The 16,978-nt window shown below is 35.2% G+C and overlaps 1 protein-coding gene across 1 annotated transcript; it reads right to left on the bottom strand.

Annotated features, from left to right (window-relative positions):
- Nucleotides 1-369: 369 nt before the first annotated feature.
- LOC149187071 (cation/H(+) antiporter 19-like) lies at nt 370-3,686 on the bottom strand. Its single transcript, XM_089412730.1, has 3 exons — nt 3,389-3,686; nt 1,967-2,968; nt 370-1,868 (listed from the first exon to the last, which is right to left on the bottom strand). Exons 1-3 carry the CDS (start codon nt 3,578-3,580, stop codon nt 588-590), a joined length of 2,475 nt encoding a protein of 824 aa, XP_089268856.1. The 5' UTR covers nt 3,581-3,686; the 3' UTR covers nt 370-587.
- Nucleotides 3,687-16,978: the final 13,292 nt, after the last annotated feature.

The following is a 16,978-nucleotide window of genomic DNA, read 5'->3' as shown; positions in this document are numbered from 1 at the left end:
AATACATTTTGAGTTTAGTGACCAAAGTGATCACTAAATAAATGTGTTTTGGTATGGGATTTGTAAGATTAGTGTTTGGGGTTTATGAGATATAATTTTTAGATAAATGATTAGAACTATTACTTAGATATTTAGATTTTTTGAAATTTAATAAGATTATCTCTATATATAATTTTTATAAAAATATTATTGTTTTTATAAATAATATTATTTTAAAATTTTATTTATATTTGAATATATATATATATATATATATTTTGTTATTCAAATTTTCCCAAATGCTATTTCAAATAATTGCAAAAAAAAATGCATTTTTATTAATTCATAAAAACTGCTTACCGAGCAATGAAAGTGAAAATACCTTACCTTACAAATTTTAAAGCAAATTCTCATAATCTTTGACCTTTTTTAATCGCAATCGGTTAAGCTTCTATAAATACATAAATCCTTACCCAAAAGAGCAAACCTAAAGCTCCAATTAGTTTTATGACTAAGTACAGGCCTCTCTCCATAGAGCTGTAGCACATTATTAACCATTTCAACGACTGTAAATAACATGAAACATCAGTACATGGCGTATCACACGCTCAACGAGACCGAGCGGACGTCCTTGGGGAAGCCAACTCATCGGGATGAATGGCGTCGTGTTGCTGAATCACCAATACTGATGCGCTGATGGAAACGGCGGAAGAGGCCACCACATTCCCAATTGGACCCAATTCCGGACACTCTACGGTCCTATCCATCAAGTCTCCAACAACAGATGATGGGAAACGACCCCTCCCCACCAAAAACATGTGATATTTGTTGCTATTTGTGATTGCCAGCACCGCCTCCACCGTGTTACCGCTGATCTCCCGCACTTCATACACAATCGACTCGCCCACGTTATCAGTGCCACTACTCTGCCCACGGAAATTCCAGCTACGACTGGAAATAACTCGCAAGGCTTCCTCGTCCAATGCCTTTTCCTGCTCTCTCTTCATTTCTGCATCGGAAAACTTGTATGATTGCCGGTGACTCTCGCTCTTGTGGGCAGGCCGCGAATCAGTGAGGTGGATGGCTGTGTGTCCGAACTCGGTGCTGCTCAGGAACCTTATTACCGTAAGTTTAATGCCGGGATGCTCCGCCATTCTTCTTCCGAAAACCAGAGCTTCTCGGTCATCCGGTCCTCCGAGAAAGAGCACCGCGACGTGATGGTCAACGTTGGAACGAACCAGCTGGGATTGACCCCCCAGTTGTCCCCTGTCCACAAGGATGCCCACCGAGCATGGTGCGTGCTCCAATACCCTCTGGTTCACTGTTTCGAATCCCGGATTCAGAGACTCTAGGACGCCGTCCACGCGAGGGTATTTGTGGAAGGGGAGTATGATCATGGCGATCCGTTTCTGGTCCGCAATGGTGCAAATATCCTCGTGCATGTTCTGGATCGGAGAGATCGCGGTCATTGGTTTCACTGTTACTTTGCTGAGCTGTCCATACGCCTCGAAAGAGACCACTATCTGGTCCTGTTGAGAACGGTTGCGGTTGCAGAATGGTAAGCCGTTTTTCCTGGCCTTGTGAACCATCATGATCGCAGAAGACCTCTCCGACAGCTCCACCAAGTGCATGATGTAGAGACGCAAGGAAGGTTTTCCAATCCCTCGGGAGGCCTCTATCAGGTTTATCATCGCCGGTATGTTTCTCGTTGCGTGCAGACAAGCCAGGATTCTGAGCTCGTCCTCTGGCTTCTCTCTCTCTATCTTTCTGTGCTTGTATGGAACCTCCTTCCTCGCTGGCTTGTATGTAGCCGTGACTAATGGGGTGGTTATGAATGTTGTGAACAGAGCCATGAGCACCAAGATCGCAAATACTTCATCATTCAGAACCTGGCAAAACAAAATTAAACATGCAGATAAATCTAAATGAGCTATTCAAATCACATAATTCAAGATAAACTTGAAGATTTTTGCAATTTGGGTTTTACCTTCCTATCCTTTCCGATGTTGAGGACAATCAACTCAACCAATCCTTTGGTGTTCATCAAGAATCCTAGAGTCATTGCTTCTCGACAGGGCACTTTGTAGGCAATGGCCACAAAAAACGTACCCAGAATCTTCCCAGCACTGGCGGTCACCATAACCAAAACAAGCAAACCCGGAGCCGTGCCTCCATGAATCGTTGCGACATTAGTCTTCAAACCACTGGAGGCAAAATACAATGGCAGCAGCAAGACAGACACAAAGTCTTCAATCTTTTCAATAAGCATCCCTGCGAATGGGCCGTCTTTCGGAATCGTCAAACCAAACACAAAAGCTCCGAAGATTGAGTGTATCCCAATTACATCCGTTGCTAATCCAGCTGCTAGCACTCCCGCAAGTGTAAAGCAAATGCATTCTTCGCTCACCGGTTGGTTGTCAGATGAACGATGGCCAATCCAGGCCATGGCCGGCTTCACAGCCACCATCATGAAAATAACAAATGCTAAGCCACAGAGCAGTACATAGACTGATATGACCGGATTCTTGTCTGTTCCCGAAAGGGCAACGGCAACGGCCAGAAGAACCCAAGCAACCACGTCATTCACAGCAGCTGCAGCCATGGCCATCTGTCCCACATCGGTGGTGAGAAGCTTGAGCTCTGCAAGTATCCTAGCAAGTACCGGGAATGCAGTGATAGACATCGATACACCCATGAAGACGAGGAACTGTCGATAGCCCACACCCTTCGAAATCGTTGCCCTGAGCACATAAGCAACCCCAATACCAACAACAAACGGTAAGGTAATTCCAGCTGCTGCAATTGCTAAGGCCTTCCTTCCACTTCGCTTAATTGCCTGTAAATCTAGTTCCAGCCCAACTGAAAACAAAAAGAATAGAAGGCCGATATTTGCAACAGTTTCGAGTACATGGGTGCTGTTCTTTGGGAAAACAGTGCGCATGTAAACTTCGCTGCGCCCCAGAAGAGATGGGCCAAGAATAATTCCACCCTGGATTGTTGGTAACAACCAACACACAAAAGTCATGAATCTGTATAATAAAAAGAAATAAAAAATTTAGCGTTATCCATCATGACAATTTTTTTGGTCGACATTCTCCATACACTCTCCCTGCAAACTTACATCACGAAATATCTTGGATGATGTTTTAAAGGTGCTGGAAAGTTATAAAGGTTGTAGAAACCAAAAGTTATGAAATAAATATGTTAAAAATAATGGAATCAAGCTATTCTCTATTGTAATTTTATATTGTCGTATTTTAATCAACCTGTAAATTTATCAAGCAATTACCAGGCTTATCAAGACAAGATGAATAGCTAAACCGCGCATGGGTAAGCTGGTCAGGTGGATCATCGGAGTGAAATATATACATGAGTACTACGCACTAACATATATTAACTGGGGGCTTACAATGATTTCTGCTATGACACGAGGTTGTCTCAACGGCTTGAGCAGAAAAGCCAGCGTCCTGGTGACGAGCAGCACAATACAGATCTGCACTATGAGCAGTGAGAATGAAAAATCCATGGGGTTATCACCCTGCCATGCTCCGTTAGAATTTGTCTTCATCAATTCTACACAGCTCGGCGCGGTAGCGTTCATTGCAACTCCGATCAATGAATTTCTTCCCAACCAAGATTCCCAGTGAAGGGCTACAACCTGGAAAAACGAATTCGACAACAATGCGTGAACTTTTTGTTCGCTGGTGTTCTCGTCTGTCACGCATCTGGCAGAGGGTTGAGGTTGATTTATAGCGGGCGAGACCCACAAATACGAACGAACGGTGTAAACCAGTTGACCTCAATATTCCTTCATTGTGAAGAGCCGTTCCCACTTCTGTTAAATCTTAATAAACTATCATCAATCTTTGTCCAGTTCGAAAAGGCATTCCCACATGGGACACTAGGCACTGGACCCCAATTATCCTATAGTGGCTTAAGATTGTTACGTGCACTACGCCGATCACTGCAATTATATCGGCGTTTATCCAAATGGGGGAAGCCCATTGTTGGGATCAATTTGACTCTTTTAATGGATGAGTTCCCAATCATGATTATTGACTCTTTTAATGGTGGAGTAGGTAAGGACCTCAAGTTCACGATTGATGCATCGAAAAAATGCTAGAAAGAACGGCCATATCTTTTGTAACTCTCCATAAGATTGATGCTAGAAAGAACGGTGATATCTTCTGTAACTCTCCAGAGGATTGATGCACGGACGAACGGCGTGTTATATTCTATAATTCTCCAGTAGGTTGATGCACGAGAGAATGACCCTTTTTCTTAAATATGGTTTACTATGGTAATAGCAAAGTCGAGGAACAACATCTACTTGTTATTTTAAAAGAAATGAAGGTAAATAATCATGTTGTATACACAAACATGTCATAATACTAGAATTAAGTTTGCTTTTATTTTAAAGAATACAAAATATCAGAATCAAACCTGCTTTTATTCCCAAAAAAAAATAAATAATAATAATAAAAAAAGATAAATAATCCTTATATAAAGAAACAAAAATCAACCAAAAACATGTGATGTAAGAAACTATAAACAATAAAATTACATCACCAATTCTGAGCTCTTAAATTTTAATATTTAAAATTAATTTACAAACATTCCCACCCATATTCACCCATTCTAAGCTCTAAAATTTTATATTTAAAATTAATTTACCAATAATCCCACCCATATTCACCTTTACAAAAAAAATATATTATATTCTCTATTCTCCACCTGTATCTCATTCCAGCAGTCACGTTCCTAGATAATGGTAGACATTAACCATCACAGAATATAACTTTATATATTTATATGATAAATAACAGAACGCCCTGGTCAGGTGTTAACCTCATTTTTGTTGATTTGATTTTGGAATATTTTTAGATAGATAACGATGGTTCTGTTCACTATCTCTTCTTTTTCTTTTTGTTTTTCGTATCAATACACTTTAATCATTCTTCAAAGTACTCTAATGATATTTTCTCTTTTTCTTTTTAATGAAAGTTAGATTGAAACCCATCAAATTACCAATAAAATTCAAACATTAGTTAAAATAATTTTGATAATTACTCATCTACATGCCTCCCGTCCTCAACCTTTTGTTTATAACATTTAAACCTTAAATCATAAAAATTAAACCCAATGTATACATCTGATCAATTCATAAATAGATCCTTCTGCATTCCTCCACAATAGAAACAAAACCCAATGTCTACATCTTATCACTTCATGAATAGATCCTTCTACATTCCTCCACAATACCCACCTTTTATGTAACTCACTGACTCTTCTAACTCCCTTAATGTCTCTTCATAGATGTCACCTTGAGCCTTCCTCCCATTATTTGTGTCATTTTCCTAAAACGCTTTCTCCCATTATCTATATCTCGTTCACAATCATAATATGAATTTTAGTGGATGTTCTTACATCATCTTTTCCTCAGGGGAAAATACAATACATCCATTTAAGACAAAAATAATACAATACATCTTTTCAAGAGAAAAAATACAACACATCTGTGTGTTTATTCGTATGGATTTTAATGATTTTTCATTTAAATTATGTGTTATTTGCATTGCCACACTCAATATTCCTTTGTGTTTAATTGTATCACTTTTAATGATTTTTTATTTAAATTGTGTTATTTGCAATGCCTTAATCAATATTCTCATTTTAGAAATGTTTTCTCTTTTTTCATCTATTTGTCCACACTCAATATTCCTTTGTGTTTAATTGTATCACTTTTAATGATTTTTTATTTAAATTGTGTTATTTGCAATGCCTTAATCAATATTCTCATTTTAGAAATGTTTTCTCTTTTTTCATCTATTTGTCCGTTAATTTGCTTCGTTCCATTCATCTTAACATACCATGTTTATCCTATTTATTTATCATCCGGAGTAATTTTTTTTTTTTAATATTTATATAATTTTGTTATATAAATATGAATAAAATTCATATTTTTTTATTAATTTTATTTTATATATTATTTTTATTCAATATATTTTTATAATAATAATAGATAGAATCAAAGATCGACTATATCATAATGATAGAAGTAATTTTAGAAAAGGTGCATTGTACCATATTGTTAGAGTATGAATGTGTAATTTTGGTCGTTATATCATGTACCATATGCATCAATACATCATGTATATTGTAGGCATTAGAATAATAATTTAGTTTTGTTATAAATACACTTATATTTAGTTATGCACTTTTAATATAGTGATCAAAGTGCATTAAGAATGATGGACAATTCATTGAAGGGTTATTAATGCATCCTCATAGACTTCATTGTGTCTCTCTTTTTGTCACTTGTATATGAATGAGATTTTATTCTCTCCATCTTCTTGTCACTTGTACATGAATGTAATTTTAAATATGAACACGATATTTAAATGCTTCATATTTCCTTGGATTGCATTATTTTTTATCTTAATTTTTAATATAAAAATGTTGTATGGGTTTTTCCAATTTTGTGATTACATTTGATTTCCATAAAATGTAAAAATTATGTAATAGTCAAAGTGCAATAAGCACTTCAAGAATGAAGAAATATTTGTTGTAAAGTTGACTTCTTAATGCTCTAAGAGATATCATAGTTAGATTGAATTAAGGGACATTTAATGTACGTTAAATTTTATTGATTTTAGGTCGGTTTTGTTATCTTCATGTAAGGTTCACATTTGTGGTTAATGGTTGAGGATATGATATTTACTTAAGTGATTTCACTAGAAATATAGATAATGTTGATGTAATGTATTGATTTAGCTAATAAATACATTGTTTTAGAGTGCATTTGTCCCAAATTATTCTCAATGATTCCATTATAAATCTAGATGTTCGATGATCTTGATATGTTTATTTATATTATCTTATTAATTAGATTGTTGTTTCTTTTTATAGATATGCACTAGACAATTGCTTGACTTAGAAAATAGATAATGACAACATGTTAAGTTGTTTTTAGATGTGATAATTTAGTTGTTGTTCTTTGGTCAATAATGCATTTACTCTTAATGTTAAGTGGTTCCTTAATGTTTAAGCATGTCCAACATGTTGATTGATGGAAATATTGTTGTCATTTATGTCAAATACAAGGAATATTATAGATGTCCACGATAAAGATTACAAGATGAAGATTGTTGCAAATATTGTTTGGATAGTCAATTTTTTCGATGCCTAGTTTGTATATCCTATATTTGAAGGCATTTTTATTCTAAATACCTAACTCAAATGGGAGCATAGGATATATGGTTGAAAATATTGTTTTGATACCTTTCCAAAAGTATATGGCACTCCCTCTAACTCCATAGGAATGAGGAGATATGAAATATTTTGATAGGTCAACCCAACCAAAAAGTATAGGTTAGCCGAAATAGTTTTATAAGTTGGCCCCATAAGTGAACATATAAACACTACAAATAAAGGATATATGAGTGCATTCAAAGACCATCTAAGCAAGAAGAAATATCAGGTGCACAATAGAAGCCGAGAAAGATTCTAAGGGTTTTAAAGTTGGAGAAATATGTGATTAATGGAGTGAACGGAGCATCTTGGAATTTTCACTATAACTTACTTTATGAGATGTTTTAGAATACAAAATATTGAGCAAATAGATGTGAGATGTCTAGGTCTTTTCACTTGTACATAAATGTGATTTTAAATATGAGCGCGATATTTAAATGCTTCATATTTCCTTGGATTGCATTATTTTTATCTCAAATTTTAATATAAAAATGTTGCATGGGGTTTTCCAAATTTTTTTATTACATTTGATTGCTATGAAATGTAAAAATTATGTAATAGTCAAGTGCAATAAGCACTTCAAGAACAAAGATATATTTTTTGTAAAGTTGACTTATTAATGCTATGAGAGATCATAGTTAGATTGAATTAAGAGACATTTATTGTAGGCTAATTTTTATTTTTTATTTTTTGCGTGTTTTGTTATCTTCATGTAAGATTCACATTTGTGGTTAATGGTTGAGGATATGATATTTAATTAAGTGATTTCACTAGAAATATAGATAATGTTGATGTAATGTATTTATTTAGCTAATAAATACAATGTTTTAGAGTGCATTTGTCCCAAATTATTCTCAATGATTCCATTATAAATCTAGTTTTTTGATGATGTTGATATGTTTATTTATAATATCTTATTAATTAGATTGTTGTTTCTTTTTATAGATATGCACTAGACAGTTTCTTGAGTTAGAAAATAGATAATGTCAACGTGTTAAGTTGTTTTTAGATGTGATAATTTAGTTGTTGCTCTTTGGTCAATAATGTATTTACTCTTAATGTTAAGTGGTTCCTTAATGGTTAAGCATGTCCAATATGTTGATTGATGGAAATATTGTTGTCATTTATGTCAAATACAAGGAAGACTATAAATGTCCACAATAAATATTACAAGATGAAGATTGTTGCAAATATTGTTTGGATACTCAATTTTTTCGATGCCTAGTTTCGATATCCTATATTTGAAGGCATCTTTATTCTAAATACCTAACTCACATGGAGGTATAGGATATAAGGTTGAAAATATTATTTTGATACCTTTCCCAAAGTATATGACACTCCCACTAACTCCATAGGAATGAGGAGATATGAAATATTTTGATAGGTTGACCCAACCAAAAAGTACAAGTTAGCCGAACTAGTTTTATAAGTTGGCCCCATAAGTGAACATATAAACACTAAAAATAAAGGATATATGAGTGCATTCAAAGACCATCTAAGCAAGAAGAGATATCAGGTGCACAATAGAAACCGAGAAATATTCTTAGGGTTTTAAAGGCGGAGAAAAATGTGATTAATGGAGTGAATGAAGCATCTTGGAATTTTCACTAAAATTTACTTTATGAGATGTTTTAGAATACGAAATATTGAGGAAATATATGTGAGATATCTAGGTATCTGTGATAAAAATTTGAAACTTTGGTTCAGTACAATTTTGAGGATATGCCCTAAGGAAGTTAGGGCTTTTCAATGCTCTTGAAATATGCTTCAAACAAGTTAGTTTAGAATTTTAGATACAACTTATTTTCTGATATGTTCAGATTGTGAAATAATGAAGAGGCAAAGGTGAGATATGTAGGTGATTATGGTAAAAAGTTCAGACTTTGGTTCACTATAATTTGGAGATATGCCTTGAGGAATTTAGGGTTTTTGAATAGTCTTGAAATAAGCTTGAAATAGGCTAGTTTGGCAGTTTTTTTTATAAATTATTTTTTGTGATGTTTCAGACTGTGAAACTTTTAGATACTTGTGGAGACATATAGAAGTACCTCAGGTAAAAATTTCAGACTTTGGATCACTATATTTCTGGAGATATACCATGTGGAAGTTATGGTTTCAAAATGATGCTGAAATTAGTTTCAAATAGTTCACCTTAGAATTTTTATTATAACTTATTTTCTAGGATTTTTATATACTATGAAATTTTAGAGATATTAGGAGACATCCATAAGTGCCTCAAGTAAAAATTTCATAATCCAATATGAAAAATTTCATACATGGCATGTTGTACTAGTTCTTATTTGGGGAAGAGGCCCAAAAAAACAAGTTTGGGAGAAGCCGATCTGGTAAAGAAAAACGAGTAAGTAGACCTGGTGAAGGTAGAAGTAACAAGTATAATTAATGAAGTAGGTTGGTTCCTATGAATATTTATAGTAGTGTGGATTAGTTTCTCTATAGGTTCATCCCTATGTGTATTTGTAAAAGTGGGGATTAGTATCTCTAGTAGCTTGGTGCCTAAAAATATTTATATTACTGGGGATTGGTATCTCTGGTAGGTTGGTGCTAATGAATATTTTCAGTCGTGAGGATTGGTTTCTCTAGTAGGTTGGTTATTATAAATATTTATAGCGATGGGGATTAGTATCTCTAATAGGTTGGTTCCTATGAATATTTATAGTGGTGGCGATTAGTGTCTCCAATAGGTTGGCGCCTATAAATATTTGTAGCAATGGGGTTGGTGTATCTAGTAGTTTGGTGCCTACAAAGAATTCTAAAATGAAATTTTATGGTCTTCTCCCGAAACAGTTTCCACGTAAATCTCATGTTCCATGTTTTGCATATGCAATTGTTTTCTTATGGCTTATGAATGTTTAAATAAGTAAAATTTGTCTTATACTAATTCACCCCCCTCCCCCCACCTTTTCAATATAAGTATATGATCAATAGATTGTTAAGTTTCCAAACATTTTCTAGGTCATTGTTTGTGAACTCAGTGGCTAATAAATGAACCTTGAACGAGTTGATTTGGGGTTGGACGTTTGAATTTTAGATATTGCTTGGGAAGCTCCCTTAAGTAAAAGAAGATGTATCAAAATGATATAGACAAAAGAAAAAAAAAGGAAGCTATAGACAAAAGACAATAAAAAAGGAAACTTAACTAAGGACAACAGGAAAAAGCTTGAATGAAATGGGTTTGGATCAGATAGATCTAGATATATGTTTGGAATACAAGTGAGCTTTAGATTAAAAAATTAGGAAGATTTGACATGACAGGTAAAGCTCAATATGGTGGACAATAGGAAAGGATATTGAGTATCATATAAGATAGAGCACCAAGGTCAATTCCTCATTAAACAAAATATAGAGCATATGACTAGACACTTAGATAATGGATAAATAATGATGGTGCAAAAAATGATAAGAAAGAGATACAAATGTAAGGGAACAATTTCCGAGGAAGATGTGTTAAACAATGAAGAAAAGGAGTGATTAGACAACCCAAATAATGGAAAAATGCCTCTAGTGTGTCCCCCGACTGAATGGAGGAGGAAATGTGGTGGAAAAAAGTAAGAAATTGTAGGGTGAAGCATTAAAACTTAGAGGCAAAATAGAAGGAAATCTTGAGGATCGATATCCTAATATAGATTAGCATAGAGAAAGAACTTTGTAGAGGAATCCAAGAATGGATTTATAGAAGAGTCCATGAAGGATTTTGTGAAGAATACATAATAGAGAAATATGTAAGGACTTAGACTAAGAGAACATATATAGGAATCATGAGTTTATTCAAACATGGATATGGATCTCCATCCTCCAATAGTAATGTTAGGTCCCTATAATACTAGTGATTCCCCCATTACTATTATCATTGTATCCCTTAATGTTATTTGTGTGCCCTGTTAGTGTCAGTATTTCCAGCCTTCCTCCAGTGATCAAACATGCTCTTATAAAGTGATTTTAAGGTGTTAAGGTCAAATTTTGTCATTTCAGTGAGTCTTCAAGCAAAATTTGGTCACTAGGCATTAGGTCTACGGTTTGCTTTCACTCATTTCAAAGTTGTCCAAATGTCAGTCTATGTCACTATTTAGCTGACTCTACCATCATTCAGAGGGTTGTCATCATCATTTCAGGTTCCAATGGGTCATTGTGCACCTTGTTCATGCTTCAGTTGTGCCTGGGTAAGGTCCATTTCCCTCTCCTAGGGTTTTGGAGGTAATTTCTCTTGGATGGTCAAATCATCGGCAAAATTTGTATCCTGATGTTCATACACCTTCCCCTATCCTTAATGTACCTTATTAAACACTTCCCATCACTGAGATTCCCCAAATTCCTCATTTTTGCACAAACCCTAGTTTGTTGCTACAACTTGGCAATTTGCAAGGCTAGGCCTGTGTTTTGCCCTTTTTCACCCCTTCCCCTCACTCAATTTCTGAGATTACACTTTCCCCTACTTCCTAACATCCCTACCTACTTCTCAAAATTTCCTCAAGAATTTAGAAGCCCCTTATCCCCTTCATTTCGCTTCATTTCGACAAATCTCTTGTTCCACACATTGGGGTAGGTTTCACTCAAATGATGTTTCTGAGCATGCAAAGATGAATTTGGGAAAACTGAGAGAGGTTTTTGTCCAAAATAGGCCAAGGAAGAAAAAACTCCTTCACTTTTTACACAGGTTGCATGGTTTTAGAGAAATGTCAAAAATAAAATCGCCTCAAGAGAATTGATGCACCTGTGAAGTGAGATTTGAAAAATCAAGTTTTATCCTAGCTTGGTTGGTCAAATGACTTGCTTAATGAGTCAAATGATAACTAGACAGAAATAGCTTTCCAATGAGCTATCATGAGCTCAATTTGGAGTTGAGGAAGGCATTCAAAAGTTGACTGTAACAAAACTCTGCCTTTAGGTAGCCTCATTTGGCACATTTTGACCCGTCTTGGGAGATTTGATTTTTGACAGGGCAAATGAACGCAAAATTGAAAATTTATAGTTGGGTTGGAAAGTAGACTCAAATACCTTTCCAACGAGCTATCCTGCGCCCAATTTGGACATAGTGAAGGCTTCCAAAAGTCTCCTGAAAAAGTGTTACGCACAGGCTCTATGTGTCGCGCCTCAAGCCCAGTGCGCCGCACCACGTGGCGCATGCTTATGATTGGAGGCTCCAAATGAAAAAAAATTATATTTTTGGATTTTTCATGAAAAATCATGACTATTGGTGCATGGCCAAGAAGTTTGGGCAAGTTTTGAGTCCTCAGGAGGTCAAAAACACCCTAAAAATGACCTCTCTGCCCCTAATTTCACACACAGGATGCAGTCTTGGGAGATTGAGGTTTTGGAGGGGAAAATGGGCACCAAATTTAGAAATTCCACTTGGGTTGGAAATTAGACAGGCAGGGCTTTCCAGCAAGCACACGTGGGCTCAATTTGGACTTCAGGCAGTGCCTTAAACTCAGCCTCAAAGTGGCGCGACGCACAGAGAAATTGGCGTGGCACACAGAGAATTTTGGCTTGTTTTTCACTGTTCAGCTCAACAATTCGCCCAGTTTTGACCAGTTTTTCTTCTTGAAGTTATTCTTGACTTTTCATGATGTAATTTGACAACCATGATGTAATATTGGCACATTTTTACTTGTTCTAGAAAATTCATTCACCAAAAGGTGAAATGTGAGTGAATGAATCAGTTTCCTAGCATATAGGGGTAAGTTGTTTGACTACCTAGTTTTCAGTTCCTTGTTTAGAATTAGTTCAAACAGCTCCTATAATGATGAGCTCGACCCCTAAAGGCAAGGTAATAGGTTTGGCTTCTCTATATTATGTAATTTCTAAGTCATTTTCATGGTTGGACTCTTGGGAAAAGTTTGGCACTCTATTGTACATCCATTTCTGCATCATCTTTGGCTAAGGAAGGACCAGGGTTTTGCAGCACTGTTTGGGATCCATGTGGCTTTATGTTTTGATGGTGTGTTTCTCTGAGTAATTGTAAGTTTATCTAGTGTTATGTGTATCATTTTCATGCTTCTTCTTCTGAATTTGAACAAATGAGTAATTAAGGTAGAATCCATAACTGCTATGCTCTGCCTTTGAATTTGTTTAAATTTTCATGTTTTCAACTGTTTAAGGGGAATTCTTGAGACTCTCTTGCTCTCCTTAGCTCCTCACCGGTCTGATCTATCCATTCACTCACTTTAAAGCATCAAAGCGATTGCCTTCCTTGCCCCAAACAGAACTCTGCAGAAACTGTGCCTCATCCCCGAGCCCAAATTTGCCTTTCCCATTTTTTCAAAAAAACTCACAAAAAACCAAATCAAATCCCTGCACTTAATACCTAGCCTAATATTAGCTTTTATTACAGTCATCTCGAGCCCCATCGATTATCTTTTGCCGAGATTGACCCGGAGAGAGCCCTCTCCTGTCCTCGTAGGGCTAGCTACGAGGCTGAGCGTGGTTTGATGTGGACCTAGAACCTTGTCTTTTCAGCTTGAGGAAAATCTAGGCTCTAACATGCCCTTATATTATTATTGTTAGGTCGGCTTTGGTTATATTGTGACCCCTTAGACTCCTATATATAGAAAGGAGGTTTTGTCATTGTATCATCCAAGAATTGTTCATTTGTGTAATGTAAAGGAGGTTGCCCCCTCGAAGAGGATGATTTCTAAGTAGTTGATCTACCTTTTCTATATTTTTGTGAGTTGGTTTCATAACATTTGGTATCAGAGCTTGGATTCTAGGGTTTTACTTCTCCAAACAGTGATACGTGGCACTTTGTATAAGCAATGTAGGTGATTGGGTATTCCTACGGCTACAACCATATAAACAAATGTCCCTCAAGAAAGCTAAGAAGGATAATAAATTATCACCAAAATACTATGGTTCGTACAAGGTTTTGCAAAAGATAGGTACTATGGCATACAAATTGGAGCTTCCTGCAGCTTCCCGAGTGCACCTAGTTTTCCATATGTCATGCTTAAATAAGGTTATAGGTGACAAGATCCCAATTAAAACAATATTGCCAGAACTTGACGAGGAAGGAAAAATCATATTGGAACCCAAAGAATTCAAAGAAACAAGAACTCAACAACTACGAAATCGATCAATTTCATAGTATCTCATCAAGTGGAAGAACTTACCCATTGAAGATTCCACATGGGAGATGAGAATTTTATACATAAGCATCTAGTACTACTCAAGCATTGAGGACAACACTTTTTTGAAGGAGAGAGGCATGTTAGGTCCCTATAATACTAGTGATTCCCCCATTACTATTGTCATTGTATCCCTTAATGTTATTGTTGTGCCCTTATTGTCCCTATATTGTTATTATTGTGCCCCATAGAAGCCACTATTGTTATTTTTGTGCCCTTATATTATTATTGTTAGGTCGTATTTGGTTATATTGTGACCCCTTAGACTCTTATATATAGAAAGGATGTATTTTCATTTGTATCACCCAAGAATTGTTCAGTTCTGTAATGTAGAGGAGGTTTCCCCCTCGAAGAGGTTGATTTCTAAGTCATTGATCTATATTTTCTATCTTTTTGTGAGATGGTTTCATAACAAGTAAGCCCTAGAGGCATGTATACATGTCAAAAAATCCACTAATGATGAAAATACAGAAGAGAATGCCCATTTGTTTACCCTAGAGAGGATATGGAAAGCATAATCCAAGAAACAACAAATATTTCATAGAAGGATCAACCAATAATTTTAACATAGTAAAATATCTTTAATGTAAAGGATAAGTAGCGCCAAATTTTAGTGTAAGGGCCATTATAGATGGACAAAAACCAAAGGCTCTTTCGTGTGAAAGGGAAAAACAATAACAAAAATATTATGTTTCTAAGAAGGAAGTACGCTTATAAGTGATTCCTATATGGAATGTGGAGACACACAATGAAAATTGCATATATCATATCCCCGTACATGCATGTGTTATGTGTGAGTTAGGAAAATATGATGGAAACAAGTGCCAAGATGTTAGAAATTTATGAACTACTTTATGATGATTAATGGAAACAAGGAGTTGAAATAGAGGAAAGTCTTTGCAGCCATAATAGCTCACCCAAGAGAGTACAAGGAAATTACATTAGATAATGAGGAACCATTTTTAATGATGTAGACTACAAGTATCAAATAAAATATTCTTTGAAGAAGTGATCCATGTAAATATGAAGATAGGATTGGAATAGTTTTTTCAATGAAAGGATTCTACAAGATAGATAAGAAAAGGGTGCAAGAATAAAGGGAAAAATAATTGAAAATAGACTTCAAGAAGATGACAAAGGGAAAGAACTGTTTGAGGAGGATATATAATTTTTTTGGATACTTAGTTGACATGGACAAAGAGGAAATTCAAGAAAATCATACAATGTAGGTAAGTAAAATACAATGATCTTGTAAAAAATTGTGGCCACTATTACAAAAAAAGTTGGAAAATAAACAATACTAAAAATAAATAAGAAAGCCATCATTGGTGGACTTGCATGCCCCTAATAGATTAGCTCAAGGATAAACTCCTAAATAAATTATTAGGAATTTATTATACTTAAGTGAACCCTTTTGCAAATATAAGATTATTAAAAAATCCTAATTATAAGGAAAATTATTGATGTACATAAGCCCGATACTTAACTTGGTTGTCACAATTAGATAAAAATCATGCCCTCACTACTAGAAAAATGTTTCTCCCAAAAATTTTGGGTGACATGCATAGAGAAAGAGTCGAACCAAAGGCAACTTACTATAAAAGTACTACTTCAACCAAGTAAGCTACATAGTTATATTTAAGGTAAGAAAATTGAAAGGTTTTATTTGGTTGTTGTCTCCTTCAAAATCATGCTTCATGCTAATGAAGCCTAATTAGGATACCTGGACAAAAACACTTATGGATCCCACGTTTCCTCTTCTTCATCTAATCCCTTTTGATTTATCTTGTACTTTGCAATTTGGCACACTCTTTCTCTTCCAAAATGCCTTCGTGTTAAAGGGTCCACTTTCCTTCCTTATTTATCAATGAAATATATATCTATGTTAGTATGTCTTCACAACCTTCATCTTTAGGAATGAAAAATGGAATACACCATGGGATTTTCCCTTGTTTTGGATTTCTACTACATATTCCACCTCTCCAAACTTCATTTGTGCTTGATATGGCCCATAGTAATGAGTTTAGAGCTTTTGTTTTCCCTACTTTCACAGAGTAGTTTTCTTGTAAGGTTGTGACCAAAAAAATATCATATTAACAATTACACATTAGTGTTTTAACCAATACTAATATGCCTACTACTTCATTTAGTTCATATCTATTTGAAAGTTATCGTTAATGATGGAAATGATGTCTGACATCTCCTTTAGAGTATTTGTAGTAGTAGTAGGGACTTTGATGTTTTGAATGATTTATTCCTTCATTAAGGGGGGTCCATATCCATATAATTCCTTAAAGGGGTCATTTTTAGAAGGGTGGTATGTCGTATTGTACTAGGAGTTAGCAATATATAGCCACTTCACCCATTTTAGTTGCTAAGATTCAATGCACATTATAAGGTAACCTTCCAAGCACTTGTTCACCACCAAATTTTCCCCATATGTTTTAAAGTGATATGTAGTACTCATTAAAAGGTCAACCCTAATAACTTGGAATTTTTTTTCAAAAAGTTGTTGAAAACCTATATATCTCTATCACATATGATATGGTAAGGAGGAAAATGGATATTATACATATTCTTAATGACTAAACCAACAACACCAATAGATT

This window comes from Pinus tabuliformis, chromosome 3_1, assembly GCF_031772625.1.
Source record: "Pinus tabuliformis cultivar Carrire ecotype Pingquan chromosome 3_1, CPIR1, whole genome shotgun sequence".
NCBI classification, from domain to species: Eukaryota; Viridiplantae; Streptophyta; class Pinopsida; order Pinales; family Pinaceae; genus Pinus; species Pinus tabuliformis.
Note: the sequence above shows the minus strand (reverse complement) of the source record. Positions and strands in the feature narration are given on the sequence as shown.

Coding starts and splice junctions, on each gene's coding strand:
- LOC149187071 (XM_089412730.1), bottom strand. CDS start 3,580: ATGAACGCTACCGCGCCGAGCTGTGTAGAATTGATGAAGACAAATTCT. Junction 2,969..3,388: donor GTGTCATAGCAGAAATCATT/GTAAGCCCCCAG, acceptor CCAACAATCCAG/GGTGGAATTATTCTTGGCCC. Junction 1,869..1,966: donor ACATCGGAAAGGATAGGAAG/GTAAAACCCAAA, acceptor TTGTTTTGCCAG/GTTCTGAATGATGAAGTATT.